General features: G+C 28.8%; 1 protein-coding gene and 1 non-coding gene across 3 annotated transcripts in view; one reads left to right on the forward strand and one right to left on the reverse strand.

The window, feature by feature from the left end:
• The window catches only part of LOC107441952 (uncharacterized), a 333,761-nt gene that overhangs the window by 297,818 nt on the left and 18,317 nt on the right, over positions 1-17,626 (forward strand). For both annotated transcript variants that reach the window (XM_043044432.2, XM_043044433.2), the window contains 2 exons: positions 2,414-2,578; positions 16,363-16,478. In XM_043044432.2, coding sequence (XP_042900366.1) covers positions 2,414-2,578; positions 16,363-16,478 — 281 coding nt within the window. The remainder of the gene's footprint in view (positions 1-2,413; positions 2,579-16,362; positions 16,479-17,626) is intronic.
• TRNAH-GUG (transfer RNA histidin (anticodon GUG)) lies at positions 15,024-15,095 on the reverse strand. Its single transcript has one exon. It is a non-coding gene; the product is annotated as a tRNA-His (tRNA).

Here is a 17,626-nt window from a genome sequence, read left to right on the forward strand (position 1 = left end):
GGCTTTTTTTTCCCCTATGGGATACATTTCACACCACACTTATTTCTCACGGAAAAGGAGAAAAATAGGAATTTTTTGGCAACAGTTGAAAGCAAATCAAAGAACGTAACATATCTTACGAAGGACAGATTTTTTTTTTATTATTATTTTTATATGAATTTGTTTTTATTTCTCATGCCTCACGCTGGTTCTAATTTTTTTTTTAACAAAAACATATCTATTTATTCATTGTTTAGTGTTACTTCGTTATACACTGTTAGATATTTTATTCTAAAATTACTGTAAAATAACCGGCAGCAGACTGTCCATTCAATTAACCTTAAAGTTTACAAATAAAGAACATTTTTTTTTTACTTTTGAGATTGTAAAACCGTTTATAACTAGTATGGTTAAGAAACCAAGAATTCAAGATTATACGTTTCTTACCATTTACCACCAGCATAGTTTCAAAACCGTAAAAAAATTTTTACTGGACATTGGAGCTAGGCTTTTCGCTATGTAATGGGCATCGGATTTAGGTTGTGGTTGAGTTGTGTTTTATCAAATGAACTGTGGAATGTGGTTTAATTAGTTTATCTGATTGTTTCTCCTGTCGTTTGTTCCCCTTATTCCTCAATTTCACTCTCCTAACTTTTTCGAGAGGAATTTCGTTATTTTATGCACAACTATTTTCAGAATCTTCTCCGAAAATGAAGTGAAAATATGAACGCGTTGCAGATAGCAAATAATTATTTAAACTAAACTCAGTGGCGCGGCAGCCCATAAAGGGCCAAGGCTTACTGTGCCCATCTCAGTTTTCTTGACCTTGGAATCTGGGGTGCAAGAGCAGATGTTCTGGTGAGGTGGTCAGCCGAACGCGGAACCCCCGGTCTTTAGACGCACTGAAGAGATGAAAGGCTGAGTCAACCTTGCCCGGCCCGAGAATCGAACCCAGGACCTGTGGCACGAGAGCGCGAGGCGCTACCACTCGGCCACCGGGAGTCAAATAAGTATTTAAGAAGCAAAAATATTATCGAATACCTTAAGAATTATTAGCGGAAATATATCAAGATTAACCTTTTTCGAGACGGGAGAGTCATATATGCATTCTCAGGATGTCGATAATCAGGGTAAAAAAGATGAAACTGGTAGCGAAATTATTTTTAAAAAAGTTTTTTTGTGGCCAGGGTAATGAGAGTTTGCTTTATTTAATTCACCGCTACTTAGTTCGTATTAAAATTTGTATAGTTGCACTTTTAATACACATGGATTGGATGTGTTAGATTTAAAGTGAAAGCAAAAATAAGTCTGTCAAATTAGCTATGCCCAAACTTAAGCTACCGCTTTTTATTTTTTAACATCCTGATTCCTTACGAATACATTTATGACTCACCCGTCCCGAAAGGGTTAAAGGGAATTTTCAAGTTAATTGCCGAGGGAAATGAAAAGAAGAGGCCCCGTGATAACCTGGTCGGTAGTGACCATGTCCAAGAGGACGTGATCTCTGCTAGCAGAAGAATACTCGTGTAATAAATGGGACCTGGTGCACATTCAATGTGTCGGGTCACAAGATCCTCAAGTTCCCATAACAAATCAATTCCTCTGGAGATACTAAATTGAAGATGGATCGTTCTCTGGTTCAGGTCAAATTACGATTTGTGGATATCTATATCCGCTCTATAAACAGGCTGTGAAGCATGCGTGTGACGGAAGTCGAAGTCTTGGCCATAGATGGCGCCACTGAAAAACAAGAAGAAGCGCACCCTGTTCGCCTTAATGACATACGACAACAACAACAATATGAAAAAGTTAAAAGTGGCTATTAAAAAAACCTTCAAATTTAATCCGTAAGTGAAACCGATTTTTTGTTTGTTTTAAAAGCGCTTTTCTCAATAATGATTCGTAACATTTTCACGTCATTTCTGTATCTTTTACGTATATATATATATTGATTTGTGGGAAACATAAATAAAGATAAAAAGGAAAGAACAGTTAATATGAATTTTTCACAAAAATGACAAATGGATCTCCATCCGTTGTAGTTTGCGAATTACATAACGCATACGTTTTAATATATCAAAAACGTAATGCGTTTTCCTAGGGAGTTATTACACAGTGAAAATAGCCCTTGCTGGAGAAAGACGATTCCTGTCCAAGCGTAGACAAGGAGAACGAAGAAAAATATCGCAAATTAGACGACGTGAATATTAGTGAGGAATCATTTATTAGGGAGACATTTTGAGGGAAGTCCTACGATTCTTTTTCCAAAAATTGTAAATTTTATTTTAAAAATTTTTGGGATGAAAATAAATTTTTTCGTTTCATTTTCTCACATCCGTTTAATCTAATGCTTGCTCTTGAAAATTTTCATAACTTGAACTCTTATAGTTATAACCTCTTTAATTCTTAGCTAACCATGAATCTTATTTTATAGATTCGAATTCATCAACTGAACAATCTTCAGACCAAAGTAAGAAAAGAGGTCCCCTAGGAAGACTCTTTCGGAGCTTAGGTCCAAAGAAAGACAAAGAAAAAGTCTCCCCTAGACATAAAAGTGCCAAACCTCAACATCATCTAAATGTCAAGTACCTGGCAGACGGTATGTTGACATTTTTAATTTTGCGATGCTATAAATAAACATTGAAATACAGTGTATTAGATTTATATTGAATCGATATTCTATTCTACATTATATTCACTGTACTAAATCGATTATTAAATTGAATCGATATTGTAATTTACACTATATTCAAGATAAGTGTTAAATAATGTGTCGTAGCAAGAGTTAATGCACATTCTGTAGGCTAAATAAAAAAAAAAAACCCGGCTTTTGCAAATGTCGTCTGCAGTTTACATTGCGTCAGGTTAATTAAAAACAAATTTCAGTGTTTTCTACCCAGCCTGATATTTTAGTCTATTATAAGTACCTGCTTATATGTACCTTTAGGCTCATTAGAAACTGTGCGAAGAATTACTGAGGCTAAATTTTCTAAAGTAATAAACTTCTAATAAAGCTGTTTGCAATAAATCTTCCCATCTCTAGGCTTACTTAAGTGCCTGAACTAAATCAGGCTAAATTAGAAAAGATTGATACATTTTTTTAATTATCCTAAACCTAGATATGTAGGCTTATTGTAACAAGTCCAAAGAATGCCAGGCTTGGGTATTTTTACAATTAGCCTTATGCTTAGCTATTTGCCAAGAACCGAATTATTCAATGAGTATACGGCATGTGCATCAACTCTAAAAATATTGCATTTTGATTTGTTATCTCGAGAACATGCGATAAAGAACTGGAATCTATAGAACTATTCTATAGAATCCTTCTGAAATTTCATTAAATTAAGATAAAGTTTACTCGCATAAGGACATAACATTTAAGATATTATTTTTTTTTCATTTAAAAAAAAATAGTATTTTTTTTTATAAAAGCTAATTGCATTTTTTGTGAATTTCATTAGTTTCGTCTGATTTTGCGAAGCGATTTTAAAAATGATTATTTAAAAANAAAAAAAAAAAAAAAAAAAAAAAAAAAAACTATTTAAAGTGTTTAATACATCCGGAAAATTGATTTTTCTTATTTAATTTCTATATTATTTCATGAATAATTAGGTATTTAGGTTACAAAAAAAATTATGTATATATTATGTTTCAGTTAAAAATTAATTGACATTATGATACATTATGAAATTAATTGACGCTAATAGAATTTCAATTAGAATTTGTGATTGCTAAAATGGTCTGTATTCAGCAAGAATTAAAACTATTTATTACGATTATTTAATGTGACTTTCTAGAAGTTTCTTTAAAATTATTACTGAATCCTAAAATAATTGTTCTTTTACAAACCACTTAATTATTTAGTAAGTTAAATGACTTAACTCTGATTATTTTTTTAATTAATAGTTTGCCTGAATGTCACTGAAGAGCATTGAAAATTATTTAAATAAAGAAAAACGGAAGTCGAACAAAATGTATGATTTTCTGCCTTCTTTTTGAGGAAATCGAATGTGTTTTTTTTTTATATATATATTTGAAGTGAAAAACTATACATCCTGTTTTCAAAATAACTACTTTGGCGGCAACAATATGGCGCTGTTTAAAAACAGAATTGACAGACGGCCGTGCAAATAATATAGTCCAAATGGTCTGATATATTGCAAAAAAGATAAGAAAAATTATTTTGTTTTGTAATTTTCTCAGTCACTAACACCATCTATTTACTAAATTTTTAATAGTTTTAAATATAGCAAGAATAATAAATGATTTCGAGAACGAGACTCAGAATACTTTATATCTACTTCCATTTTTTAAAAAAAATATTTTTTTAACATTTTTAGAGCATCTACTATGCTATAAATTTATTTTTATTTACCTCACAGTTTGTTTTTTAAACTTTAATGTACTAATTATATTGCTAGTTTTTACTTGAAATAAATATATGTCAATTGCTAAAATAAAATTAATTCTTCAAAGAAAACTTTAAAAAGAACCAGTGTAAAATCCTGCTAAAAGCTCGTTAAATTAAAACTTTTATTTGAAACCTACGTTCATTGCTAAAACGAAATGAATTCCGCGAAGAAACCTATAAATGGAGCCACTGTAGAATCTTTCTAAAACCGTTAAATAGAAACTTTTTTTTTTTTTAATAATAATTGCCAACATAAAATGAACTTTTTGTAGGAAGCTATAAATGGAACCATTGTAGAATCCTTCGAAAACCTTGTTTAATTAGATTGTGTTTTTGAAATATATGTTAATTGCTAAAATAAAGTTAATTCTTTGTTGGAAGCTACAAATGGCACCATTATAGAATCATTCTAAAACCTTGTTAAATTCAGACTTTTTTTTTTAAATACATATTCATTGCTAAAACTAAATTTATTCTTAGGAGAAAGCTATAAATGGAACCATTGTAGAATCCTTCTAAAACCTCGTTAAATTAAAACTTTTATTTGAAATATATGCGAATTGCTAAAGCGAAATTAATTCTTCGAAGAAAGCTATAAATGGAACCATTGTAGAATAATTCTAAAACCTCGTTGAATTAAAACTTAAAATCAGCATTGAACTGAAATCCTCGTGAGGGATTGGTTCAAAACCCAAATTTTAAAATGGAACATTCGCTACAATTACATTTCAGAAACATTCTCTATGCAGGTGTTGATTTAATTTTATTCGGAATAAAGGCGAGCATATATCTCTAGATTACCTCTTTCTGTAATTGGATTGAGGCATATAAAGGCCTAGAAAGAACAATTCCAAATATTGAATTAGCAAGAAACCTAACACTAAGCCTCGCCGACGAAAGTCCTCTATCATTGAGAAGATTAGAGAGCTATGTTACAAATTGATTAAAAGTCTCTCTATGATCATTCTCAATGTTCCTCTTGGAGTAGTTATTTTTTCCATAGCTATATTTTCATTTGTATTGATTTATATCGAACTAAATAGTAGTAAGAAAAGAAGAATGAGTTTCTTATAGTTATATTTTTATCAGTTTTTTTTAAATAATTGCTATAACAATTAATTCTTCTAAAAAAACTTAGAATGGAACTATTATTGATTTATTGAAACTATAAATGGAACTATTATTGATTTCTTAAGCATTTATTGAATTTATGTTTTAACTTGTTTAATTTATGTTTTAACTACGTGTTCTTAAATTTTTGTTAAAATAATGAGTTAAAGAATAATTTTCATGTAGGTATACTTTTAGTAGAAAAGTATATTTTCGTCAGAATAATTTTTGTTATTCTGACGAAATTCTAATTTCGTAATTATTCTAAGTTATTGACTTGATTTTAAAAGAAAAATGCTCTTGTATATTTTGAAATTAGTACATTTTCTAGTTTCTACTTTTAGGTATATTTTCATAAAACTTATTTGTCGTGAAAAGATAAGAATGATTTCCATATAGGTATATTTTATTTAAAATAGAGTATATTTTCATTAGAATAGTTATGTATTCAATTATTATTGTGCATAATTAAAACGGGAACATAGCTCCAAATTATGATTTAATAAGCGTAAATTAATAAGCCTAAATAAACTAAAAGTATACCATAGTTTAATTATATTATTATTCACTTATAATTTTTCATATCAGCCCAGCTTTAGTTTGTTTCCGCTCTTCGCAACCATCAAGAGAAAATAAATTTTATCGGTTTTCTGCTTACGCATAATTGTTTCATCTAATGCAGATAATGCTTTCTTTTATTGGGGAAGAAAAAAGAACAATGTCAATTTTTATATTACAATTAGTATATTTAGAACGTATTCTGTAGTCTAATTTTTTACGTACGTATAATTGGGATGATTACTATTGTTCTAAAGATGACCAAGATTCATGGGAAATTGAGAAGATTGGCGAATGATTTTCAAAATTGATTAAAAAATTTATCATGATTCGCAACAAAAACTTTTCATGTTGAAGTGTAGTTTTTTTCCCATAGATATATTTTAATTTGAATATTTCTATAGATATATTTCTATTGAAATATTTCTATAATTATATTATCATAAAAATATTTCTATTAGTATATTTTCACTAGAATAGCTTTACGCATAGGTATATTTTCACTAATTTATCTAGCTTGTTTTTATTAAAGAAGAAAGAAGAATTTTTTTCAAATAAATATTTTATTTAGTGAATTTAACAAATCTCCGCTAGTCTTCTTTTTTTTAAATTCTTTTCAGCTCCGTTATTTAAATTCTCTAATTAGTTAGTATATCGACATTCATATGTGTCATATTTTTACTTAGGAAAAAAAGATTAATGAAATTGATTGAGAAAACTATTCCAGACACTTAAGGCTCCCCAACATCTCATTTTCCTAACGCTGTTTTTCGAAGCTTTGTCGAATCTTGTCGTAAAGAATTATCTGGGCTTTAGAACAGACAAATAACTTTAATATTATAAAAGTTATTAAACTTTTTAAAAATCACCAGTTTGGCGACATTTTTCCACCTAGATGAAAAGTATCAAAATCACTGCCTTATTCTCAATTTTTGCAAATTTTTATGAGCTCAGGTAATGCAACATTGGATTAAGTATTTAAATATTAAAAATTTAAACCACGCTTTTCATTTTCTTAAAACTAAGCCATTTCTCCATACTGACGTTTTGCGCCATTTTCAGAATAAACATTGAGGGTTAAGGTAAGCTAAACTTGACCTAAGAGGCCTGAGTATTGCATATTCAATCTGAAATGTAAAAAGCATATTATACATTGGCAGCATTGGAGTAATGCATTAAATCTTAAAAGATTAGACCACAAACGCTCTCCATTTTCCTAAAACCGTGACTTTTCTCCATATTGACGTTTAGCGCCATTTTGAAAATAATCGTTGACAGTGCTGACTAAACTTGACCTAATAGTCATGAGTAACAGTTGCAAACTCACAGCAGGTTATACAAAAAGAATATTATTCTGAAAAAAGCATTATTTCAATTACGACGGAGTCTTCGAAAAACAGCCTTAAGAAATAAATAAAATTATCAGTACTATTTTTAAATGTATTCTGCATCAGCCGGCGATGATCAGCTGTCGTTATTTCTACAACTTTTCGAATAAAGTTAAAACTCGTCTAAATAATTCATTTATGGAAGATAAAGAAAGCAGATCTACACATCATAATATAACGTCCAATAAAACTCTAACCCCCACTACGTGCTCAGAGTAAAAAACATTTCTCTTTTTTGTGAGTTTTGAAGTATAGTCCGAAGATATGCGCTAAATCAAGTTAACTGCTTTTAAGGAAACTCACCTGATCATAAATAATACGGCCTTTTTTTCTCATATTATATAAACCGATGAGGTGGTCATATTTCCGAAAGAAGTAAAATATCACTCCAAAGGAAGACATAATTTTCAGGACATAGGGTAGGAATCACTATTGGGAAACATTTTAATTTCCGTTCTGTGCACGATAAAGTACGGTAACTCAACTACCCTTAAGGCTGTTTTTCAGAGGCTCCGTCGTTACATGAAATGATACTTTTTTTTCGAAAACTATGCAATTCTTATATTTGCTGTGAGTTTGCAACTGTTACTCATGGACACTGTTAGGTCAACTTTAGACTATCTAAAGCCAGGGCTGTCTACGGTTATTTTGAAAATGGTGCAAAACGTCAATAGGGAGAAAAGCCATAGTTTTGTGAACATGAAAAGAGTTTGTGGTCTAACTTTAAAAACCGTTGCTCCCTTACCATAGGCTCGTAAAAGTTTGCAAAAATTGAGAATACGGCAGTGAATTTGATAATTTTCATCTAAATGAGAAAATGCAGCCAAATTGGCGATTTTTAAAAACATTTAATGACGTTTAAAATATATAAGTTATTTGTCTGTTCTAAAGCCCAGATAGTTATTCGCAGCAAGATTATACGCATAGTTTAAAATCATCGCATTGCTTCAAGTGTAAGGCTCTTAAACTATGGTTTGTTTGTATTTACCTTAGCGACAGATCTTCGATAAACAGCGTTAAAATATTCTCCCAACCCTTGTCCATCCTTGCGTATTATAGATTTCCATTAAGTGAATTTTCTTTACCTTTATCTAAACATTTTTCGTTTTGTGTAGTTGATATTATAGATGCTACACAATCACAAGTATCTTATGTAACTAGGAGACAGCAGGCCTGCTCGCTTTGTCCTTCAACGCTAACAATTTCTATACAAACATCTTTTTTTTTGGTTTCATTATCATATAAAGAATTTTACATCAAAATTGAAAATCATTTAATTGTAATACAGTCAACACTGGATATAGCGACCACAATTACGAAAATGAACGTTATAACGTAAAGTAACTATAGGACTGCAGAGATGCCAACTGCTCCGGATTAGGCAAAATATTAAGATATATTTTCTTGTAATTCCTATTAATTTTTGTATACCTTACATTAAAATGTTTTTCCTCATATGTATTATTTAGTAATAGGGCGAAAAGTTAATTCCTTAATAATGTTTAACAATTTCGCATTCATTATTTTAATTACCGACGTTAACTGAGCAGAATTTAAGATAAAGCTTATAAAAAATAATAAAAAAAAGTTTTTTGCTGTTTAATGATTTTAAATTTAAAAAAAACTGTTAGATACTGTTTAAATTATGTTTATCGTTAATGTTGCATAATAAGCTAATATCATAGAGTTATTTTATAATAACAGAAATCCAGATCAAAACCGTAATATTAGCAGATGATATTACTTGGAAAAGATGACAAATAAATATAATATTGGAATAGATCGTTAATTAAGAAATCTCTAAAAAAATTAACACCTAAAAAAGATGCGGCCATACCATGTAATTTACTGGCCAATAAGATCGCACCGTTTTTCTGTTATGTAAAACTTATTTCTACCTTAGATTCATACTGGCTAATCACTAAAATCCAGTCTCTCTTAACTTTCAAACGAGTGTCACTAGAGACGCAAAAATGACGTCTAGTTAGAGTAAAATGACTGACTATGCCTTTTATGATGTCATCGCTTAAAACGCCATCTAGTATAAAACTGTAGATTTAGTAATTTTATTCCACTCTATTTTCCTAAGTATTGAGAGAAACTTGAAAGAATAAAGATTCATTATATAGGTAATATTTATTTAATTTTCAAACGTCTTTTTAATTGCAAGAGCATTAGATTTACGGTATATTTAGAAAAAAAGTGTTCTGAGTTTATTTGTGAGTTATTTTTTAATTGATTCCTGCATTTTATGTGAATAATTAAAGACTATTCCATTGAATTCTGATTCGTTGAAGAATCGACGGAAGCAGAGAAGGTGTACATTGTAGCTGCGTAGCACAATTTTGGATGACTCTATGTTTTACTCGATTCGTACAACATTTCACTTATATAAAAAAAAGGATTTTTATTTTCTAGCATTGAATGAAACAAAATTTTCGTCAAAACGACTTTTTATAAAGCAGAAACAGAAGCAAAATTTTTATTTATTTTTTAAGCTTCTATTCTTGCTCTATTATATGGCAACAGAAAGCAGAAGAAGACTATTTAAGAATGAAATATTGACTTTCGCTTCTCTTACATATTCAGTATATGAAAACAAATAAATAAAAAAGGCAAAGGGAACTAAATAAAAAATATATACTAGTACGCAATCACACGAATGAAGATTGCCTCTACGAAAGAAAAAAAAAAGTAGAACAATTTTAAAACCGCTGACTGTTCGGAAGCGGCATTCTTTGATGAGCGTTGCCAAAAATTGAATGTTATATTTATATTAAAAAACACACGGAAACACATTTGTTTAAGACTTACACTTCGGATGTGAAGGTGAAGTTTTGGTTATTCTTTATTACATTCATGACATTCCTCACAGTTGATACTTAGGGACTCCTTTAACATGTTAAGTTACTGAATGTTTGTGCGCATTTGGCAGCTAGAAAGGAAGGAATGTTTTTTGGTCATATGTTTCTCACTTAAAAATGTCGCCAACTTCAAACCAGGTGTTAATAATGAAAGAAAACGCAATGATCATTTTGATAGCTATGTTAATAATTTAAAACTTACAGTAACGTCTTTCTTATAAGCGGCTGGTATGGAAATATTTTAATAAAAATATCTCACCCTTACCCTTAAATTTTTTTTTTTCTTTGCCAAATTTATTTTTTGTCAAGTAAAAGTGGAGGAAAGAAAACAGAATATACAGCATTGATCATAAACTACTGAAAACTCTCTTTAGATGTTGTCAGCCATTCAAATATTTTTACTATCAAGTGTGTTAATAAATATTTAAGGAATTATCGGAATTTTAATATAACTTTATATCGTCAAAAAGTATCGACAAATACGGAGCATCACGATTATTTTCCGGTTAATTAATGTGCCATTTTCGTCACCCGAAGGAAATTTATCAACACCCACAATAGATAAATAACATCGTAGTTCATAATTATCAATATCGATAATACTCAAGATATTATTGTCGACATTTATCGTTAAATCATTTTTCTTTATTCGGTTCATACTAAAGAATTGCTTCTAGAAATTCTTGTCATCGATTAAAATTAAGATTAAAACTACAATTCCTTTTATTTAAATTAATAATTAAATAAGTAGGTTATATCATTTAGTATAATAATATATAATTATGAAAATAACGAGTAAATTAACTGGAATCATTATTTTTCAATTTCCACAACTAAGTATATTAACTTTAAAACCGTTTATATTTTGATGCTAGAAGCATGCTTTTTATTTTTTTCTTGCAGTACTTTTTCAGAATTTTTTTTTTCTCTTTTAGTTTATAGTTTCACAATTGTTAAGGTAACTAAAAATATACATAAAATGAAATAATCTGTCGTAGGTCATAATCTCTATATTGCTATGAGTCAAATATCTACTTATTTGCTATTATTATGTTATTGCTACTAAAATCTCAAAACCAAATTCACGTTAAAGCACCATATCTGGTTTTAATAGACAGGCTTTTGAGATAGTTCTTATAAAATAGACATACACGCTGAAGTTTTGTATGAAAAAAAAATTTTCTCAGTTGACTTATTATAAATTACATAACATAAAAGTGAAATTGTTGTTTTAATTAAAATTTCATTGTAGAAGTAAGCAAAAATTTAGATCAGAATTTAAACTACAACTTCAAGTAACTAAGTTAACATAACAATCATAAAATTGAAATATACTAAACTTCATTTTAAATTTTTTTAAAAAAAATAATGTTCTTTAAAACCTATCACTTGTTTATCTGAATGCGAAATTTATATACAAAATATTTTCCCTTTCTCACTCTTTAAGATATTTCTAATAAATTATTTTTCTAGGATAAATAAAAGTAAAATTATGAATAAACTAATTTTTTGTCATTAAAAAAAAAAGTTGAAGTGACCAAAATTCGAACCTGGATTTTTACAGTCACAACGCAGTGGATTAACTTGATCACGACAACATGTTCAAGACGTAAAATCTCAACAGAAAATATTTTCCAGTTTCTCAGTTTTTCAGATTAGTACTAATACAGTTAATTTTCCTTATTTTTCTCATCCAAAGTCGCATGCATGTACACTAGATGGCGGCACTACTAATGCGATTTCTTAAGTTTTCTCTTTCATTTAAAGCATTTTAATGTTTGTTTTTTGATTTTTATTTTCTTCATAATTTCATTGTTTGAAAATGTTTCTTTCATAGCAATAATATTTTGTGTATATTATTCTTTATTTCATATAAAATTTTAGAGCATTCGTTTATGAATGAAAAGTTAACAAAATGAAAAATTAAAGGTCGATGCTGTCGAATTTCAAATTCCAAATCAATAAAAATTTGATTTGTCTATAATTTTAAATGCTTTTTTTTGAAATAATTTAATACGATTAATGCTGTCAAATAAATATATATTTCAATAAATAAACTTTTATCTTGGATGACAAAATATGTTAAAAAATATTTAAAAAAATAATGATAATGGAAAGAAATTTCTAAGTTAAAAGATTTTTTATATATTAATTAAGATGTATTTAATAAAAAATTATTAAATATTATAGTTTATTTTCGATTTTTTCCTTTAATTCATTATGATGATGATGTTTATAAAAAATAACCATTCGAATATAGATAATAAACATTTCATGTGATAAAAATTCTCACAAAATTGCAGAATCTCACAAATTACTATAAATACATCTTTAGTTTAAAGGTAGGATCACGGTAGTATTCATTATCAATCAAGCTCTACACTTATGTGTTAATATACAGTAATCGTAAATTCTAACTTTTCAATAAAGATGGCAGCACCAAGAAAATTAAAAATAAATTCTCATTTCCGTACATAGTAACTTACGTACTGAAATATAATTTGGCATAATTTGTAATAAAGCAGTAATTTTTTAAAAGATTCCACTAAGAAATGGATAAGAAAACTGAATTATTTTTATAACTTTTAGTTATGTAACTGTATTTTGGGAAATATTTCCATATCATAATTTGTCGTGTCAACTACAATCGCCAAGGCTCCAAATGGATTTTAAACTTGCAATTTTTTTTTATAAAATAAATAAGTAAAAAGCATGTAGACGTCTGTTGGCTACAAGTTATACCCTTCAAGTTTGTCCCTCGCTGACCGCTGACCGGAAGTTACCAAAACTTGGCGATTATTTTACCGTCGTAGATCACAATACGGAAATCTTCCTGTGTTATTTATACCTTCCAAATGTTTAATACGATAAATTTTATATAAAAAGATTCAGTAAATTATTTTATAGTTAATCATAAATAAATTATTTTACTTGAATGTGACAAATAAAATGCATCTAAATCATGGGGAAAAAACTAGCGTCATTGAAAAAAATATTCACAAAAATCGATAATCTTTGCTTTGATTCTCTTAATTACAGAGTTGCAATAATAGACTCAACCTCAATAATAGACCAATACAGAGACTCAAACCTCGTTGGGTTTTAAAAAAAATTTACTTTTTTCTTTTTGAAAACGTAAAATAAATAAATAAAGCATTATAATTTTAAAACGTTTTTAAAGATTTTAGCCGGATTGATATAAGGAGATTTTTTCAATAAAGAAAAAATTTTAATACGAAATCAAGTTAAATAAAATATTTTTCTAAAAAAAGGCGTTTTAATTCTGCTCAGAAATGTTAAAATAAATGTAATGTTCTTAATAAAGAAGAGTTTTTCTTAAAAGTTTTTTTAGTTATAATGCAGATTAGGCAAAAGAATCAAAGTAAAAAAGTACCGAACAGCTGTGCCCAAACGGGAGAAGCCATTCTTGATAGGGGTACTTTTTTTTAAACAAAATTTTAGTTAATTTTTTGTAATTTGATTACTCTGAAATAATTTTAGGCAATATTCTTGTTTATTCTAGGAGAATATTTTTTACTGTTCCAGGAAAAAAAAAAGAATGTTTGCCAGATTTGTTTTTCGTTTTTTGTGAGGAATATTTTTTATCCAAATTTACAATGACATAAAATAGCAAATAAGAGAAGCACATTTATGTCTATTGATTTAGTTAGATTATATTTTATTATTTTTTGGGAGGGGCTTAGCGTGTTTTTTAAATTTTTTTGGTGAGAGAAAATTTTTAGGTAATTTTATTATACCATCATTATAACTAAAAATTATATTTAAGTTATAAAAAAAAAAAAAATTGGTATAACAATTGGTATAAAAAAACAAATTCTTTGATAAGTTATAAAAAAAAAACTTTGAGTCATTATAGACCAAAAGTCTTATTATCATTAAGCCTTACATAGTGTCTCAAGAAACATTAAAATCGCCTCTAAACTGCCATAGTATAACTATTCTTCTCTTCACTTAGATGTTTAAAAGAAAATATATTAATACTCGATTCATAATTTAAGAACCCTTTAAATCAGAAAGAGATTCTATTCTAAAGAATTACACATTTTATCTAAACATTTGGAAAAATCTTTTTAAAGTGTTTATTTATTTATTTTTTTTTTAGTAAGACTTTTATTTTCAAAATTAAACAAAAGCACTTTTTTAAAAGTGGCACTAAATCGAATTTCTTCTGCAAAATGAAACTGAATATAAATATAATTTCTTTTATAAATACAGTCTTTAGAAATAGTTTATAGTGTTGTTAATTTGCGATAAGTTAAATGTATAAAACGTAACCTTTTGTGCACTAAAATTTCGTATCGATGTGCCGAATTTCGAATCTATTACTTTTGTACCAATTGTTTCATCCTTTGCATTTAAAAAAAAATTATCTAGAGGATAAAAATTTTCTCTCAAGGATTTCCATCTTTGGATAAAAATTAAGTTTAGATATTTTTTCGCCGGCGCAAGTAAATCAAGCTACTTTTTTATTTTTTGTATGTATATTCAAATTAAATAATAATAATAAAGCAATTTAATTTATTTTTTCGTTGGTGACTTTATTACCTGCGCCGACGAAATGTTCCAAATTATTTTTAAGTAAGCAATTAACGAAAAAAAAAAATTTTTTTTTAAGTAAATAAATAAAAATTTCGTCAGCTTTTAGAGTAATATAACTTACAACGCAAAAATTAAATTACGCAAAAAGTTCATTGCCGTGACCAGGATTCGAACCTGGGTTATTGCGGCCACAACGCAATGTACTAACCACTATACGATCACGGCTACGGCAAAACGATTGTGAGATAACTTGAAGCAAGAAATAAGTCTACTTCTGTGCTCTACTTGCTTAAAAAGTACCTCCGCCTTCCCCTAAAGCGTTTTTACAAATCGGTTCCTTTTTATCTCTTGCCTCCTGTTCTTTTCCCCCTCAAGCAGTCGAGAGTGAAGATAATCCTACAAGTTTCGCACTTAATTCATAGATGGCAGCACTTCCGTTTTGCGAATGGAGAAAAAACTAAGTTCTGCAATCATTATAATCTATCCACTAAGTTCCAGAAATTTTCTGTTTCGTTTATGTATGTATATATGTGAAGTGTTATTTTTTTTAAATGTTAAAACTGTTAATAATTTTCTCTATGTAAACTTATTACGACATATTTTCAAATGAAATAATTCTCTCTCGCTTCATTCATTGTTTTAAATTTTCCTCTAAATGATACAACTATAGAAGCTCCTAAAGAGATATTTCAATTTTATGGATGCATTGTTTGCTGCCGATAAAATGTAATAAAATATTTGCTCAGTAAAACAGTTTGATAAAAGCCAGTTTAAAAATAAATTCGAAGAAATTACTCTTAGCATTGTCGTATTTAAAGGCTAAAGAGACCATAAATTCAAGTTTTCCACCTTACAATGCTAGATTCTAATTTATATAGGTCATCGCTTACTGATAGCACATAAGCACATATAAGTATATCAAATGTATTAATCATTAATGATAACATTACGTATGGAATAAATTAATATTGTAATCAATATTGATAACTGTAAGTATCGAAAACGATATATATTATGGATACTATTACGATACCGATAACGTACACAGATCAAGATGATTGTATGTATCTGGAAAGCGATAATTATTTAGTGTTAAATATTCAAGACTAATATTGCCAATGTTGCTAAATTTTATTTGGGAACAAAAATGTTGACCAATGAGAAAAATAATAAATGACCCAAATGTGTTAAATTGAAAATATTTGCTTTATATACCAATATTTTTTGATATTTTTTAACTTCGTACTTATTGAATATTGGGACCTCTCACACACACACACAATATTCGTGTTGGCGATAATTCGGAGAAGCAGTCGCCAACACATGGTCCCTACCATGCATAGTTTAATCAATAATATAGTTTAAAAATCTTATAAAAAAAAAAGTCAAATCACACAAGAATAACAGTCAAAACTTGCAATATTTTTGTTATTATTAATATTTTTTCAATTTTCGAAGATTTGTGTCTGACGGTTATGATCTCTTTGAATAGGTTCTCGACTTCAGATCGGTGATGGTATTGGCCAAAGTTCAGAAGACGATCAAGTGAGACTCCTTCTCCAACTAGTGAAGGATGGATTCCTATCTATGGAGGACGCCATGGACAGGGTAAATTTATTCATCCTGCCTAAATGATTCTTACATGATCGAAACTTATTTTGTAATTTTATTTAAATCTGCAACATGTTTATATATTGATTAAGATTTGAAAAAAGTTCTAAACGTTCCAAAACTATACTAAGTTTGTTTATATTATGTGGATATGTCTTATTTTGTTATACTTAACTGTTTACTGTCAGAAATAAAATGAAGTTTGATTTAAGATCAGGAACTCCCCCCTAAACTACAAAGCAAGTGGAACTGCTTACAAATATAGTTTAGATAGAATTCGTTCCGTTTTCTCTTTATCCCACATGGAATGCTCCAAAATTATTATTTTTAATTTTCAATTCATTATTCATTATTTTCCATTCATTTTTTTTAATTTTCAATTCATTATTCAATTTATCATTGAGGTGGTAGGCCAGTGGAAGCAAAAGGTCTCCCCTAGTATAACCGTTTGAGACAATGATTTCATATTTGGCAATGCCAACTAGTTTGGCTTGAAAGCAAATTTCCAAATACGATTTACACACTAAGTATTATCCCATATAATTTATATTACAATATTCCTTAATGTGTTCTAAATTGTTAGAAAAAGTTCTGTAGTCCTCTTTTAAGTTTTTTTTTTATATCTTACAATAGATTAAGGATAGATTAGGAAAAAACATCAGTGCATGTGATGTGGTTTATTAGTGGCATTGTTTCTATTATTAATAACCCTTTATTATTAATAATAATTGGTATTATAACCGGTATCTCCTGCACATGTTAAGTAAGGTCCACTGCACGGTGTATATTTTCCCGGGATAAGATATTTAAACTGCTGTGAGAAAAGCGTTTTTTAACTGCTTTCATCTAATAAGATGAGATAACCACCATTTTATCTCACCCATTAATCCCTCCTTCAAAAAGCCACATAGTTCCTTGCAGCTGGGTACATAGAATGGCCTAATCTGTTAATTTTATGACTGATAGAACGGGGGTTGACGCCTCAATATTTCTTCCATTCCCTTCAACACTCTCATCCACGCATAAAGCTGATTAACACAACAAGTCCAGTATTTCCACTCTCTTACTATAGTTGAAACAACCAGATAAACTAATTAAACGAAACATTAAACACGAAGCATAAACATTTATTTGTCTGTAATTGT

Source organism: Parasteatoda tepidariorum, chromosome 2 (genome assembly GCF_043381705.1).
Source record: "Parasteatoda tepidariorum isolate YZ-2023 chromosome 2, CAS_Ptep_4.0, whole genome shotgun sequence".
Lineage (NCBI taxonomy): Eukaryota > Metazoa > Arthropoda > Arachnida > Araneae > Theridiidae > Parasteatoda > Parasteatoda tepidariorum.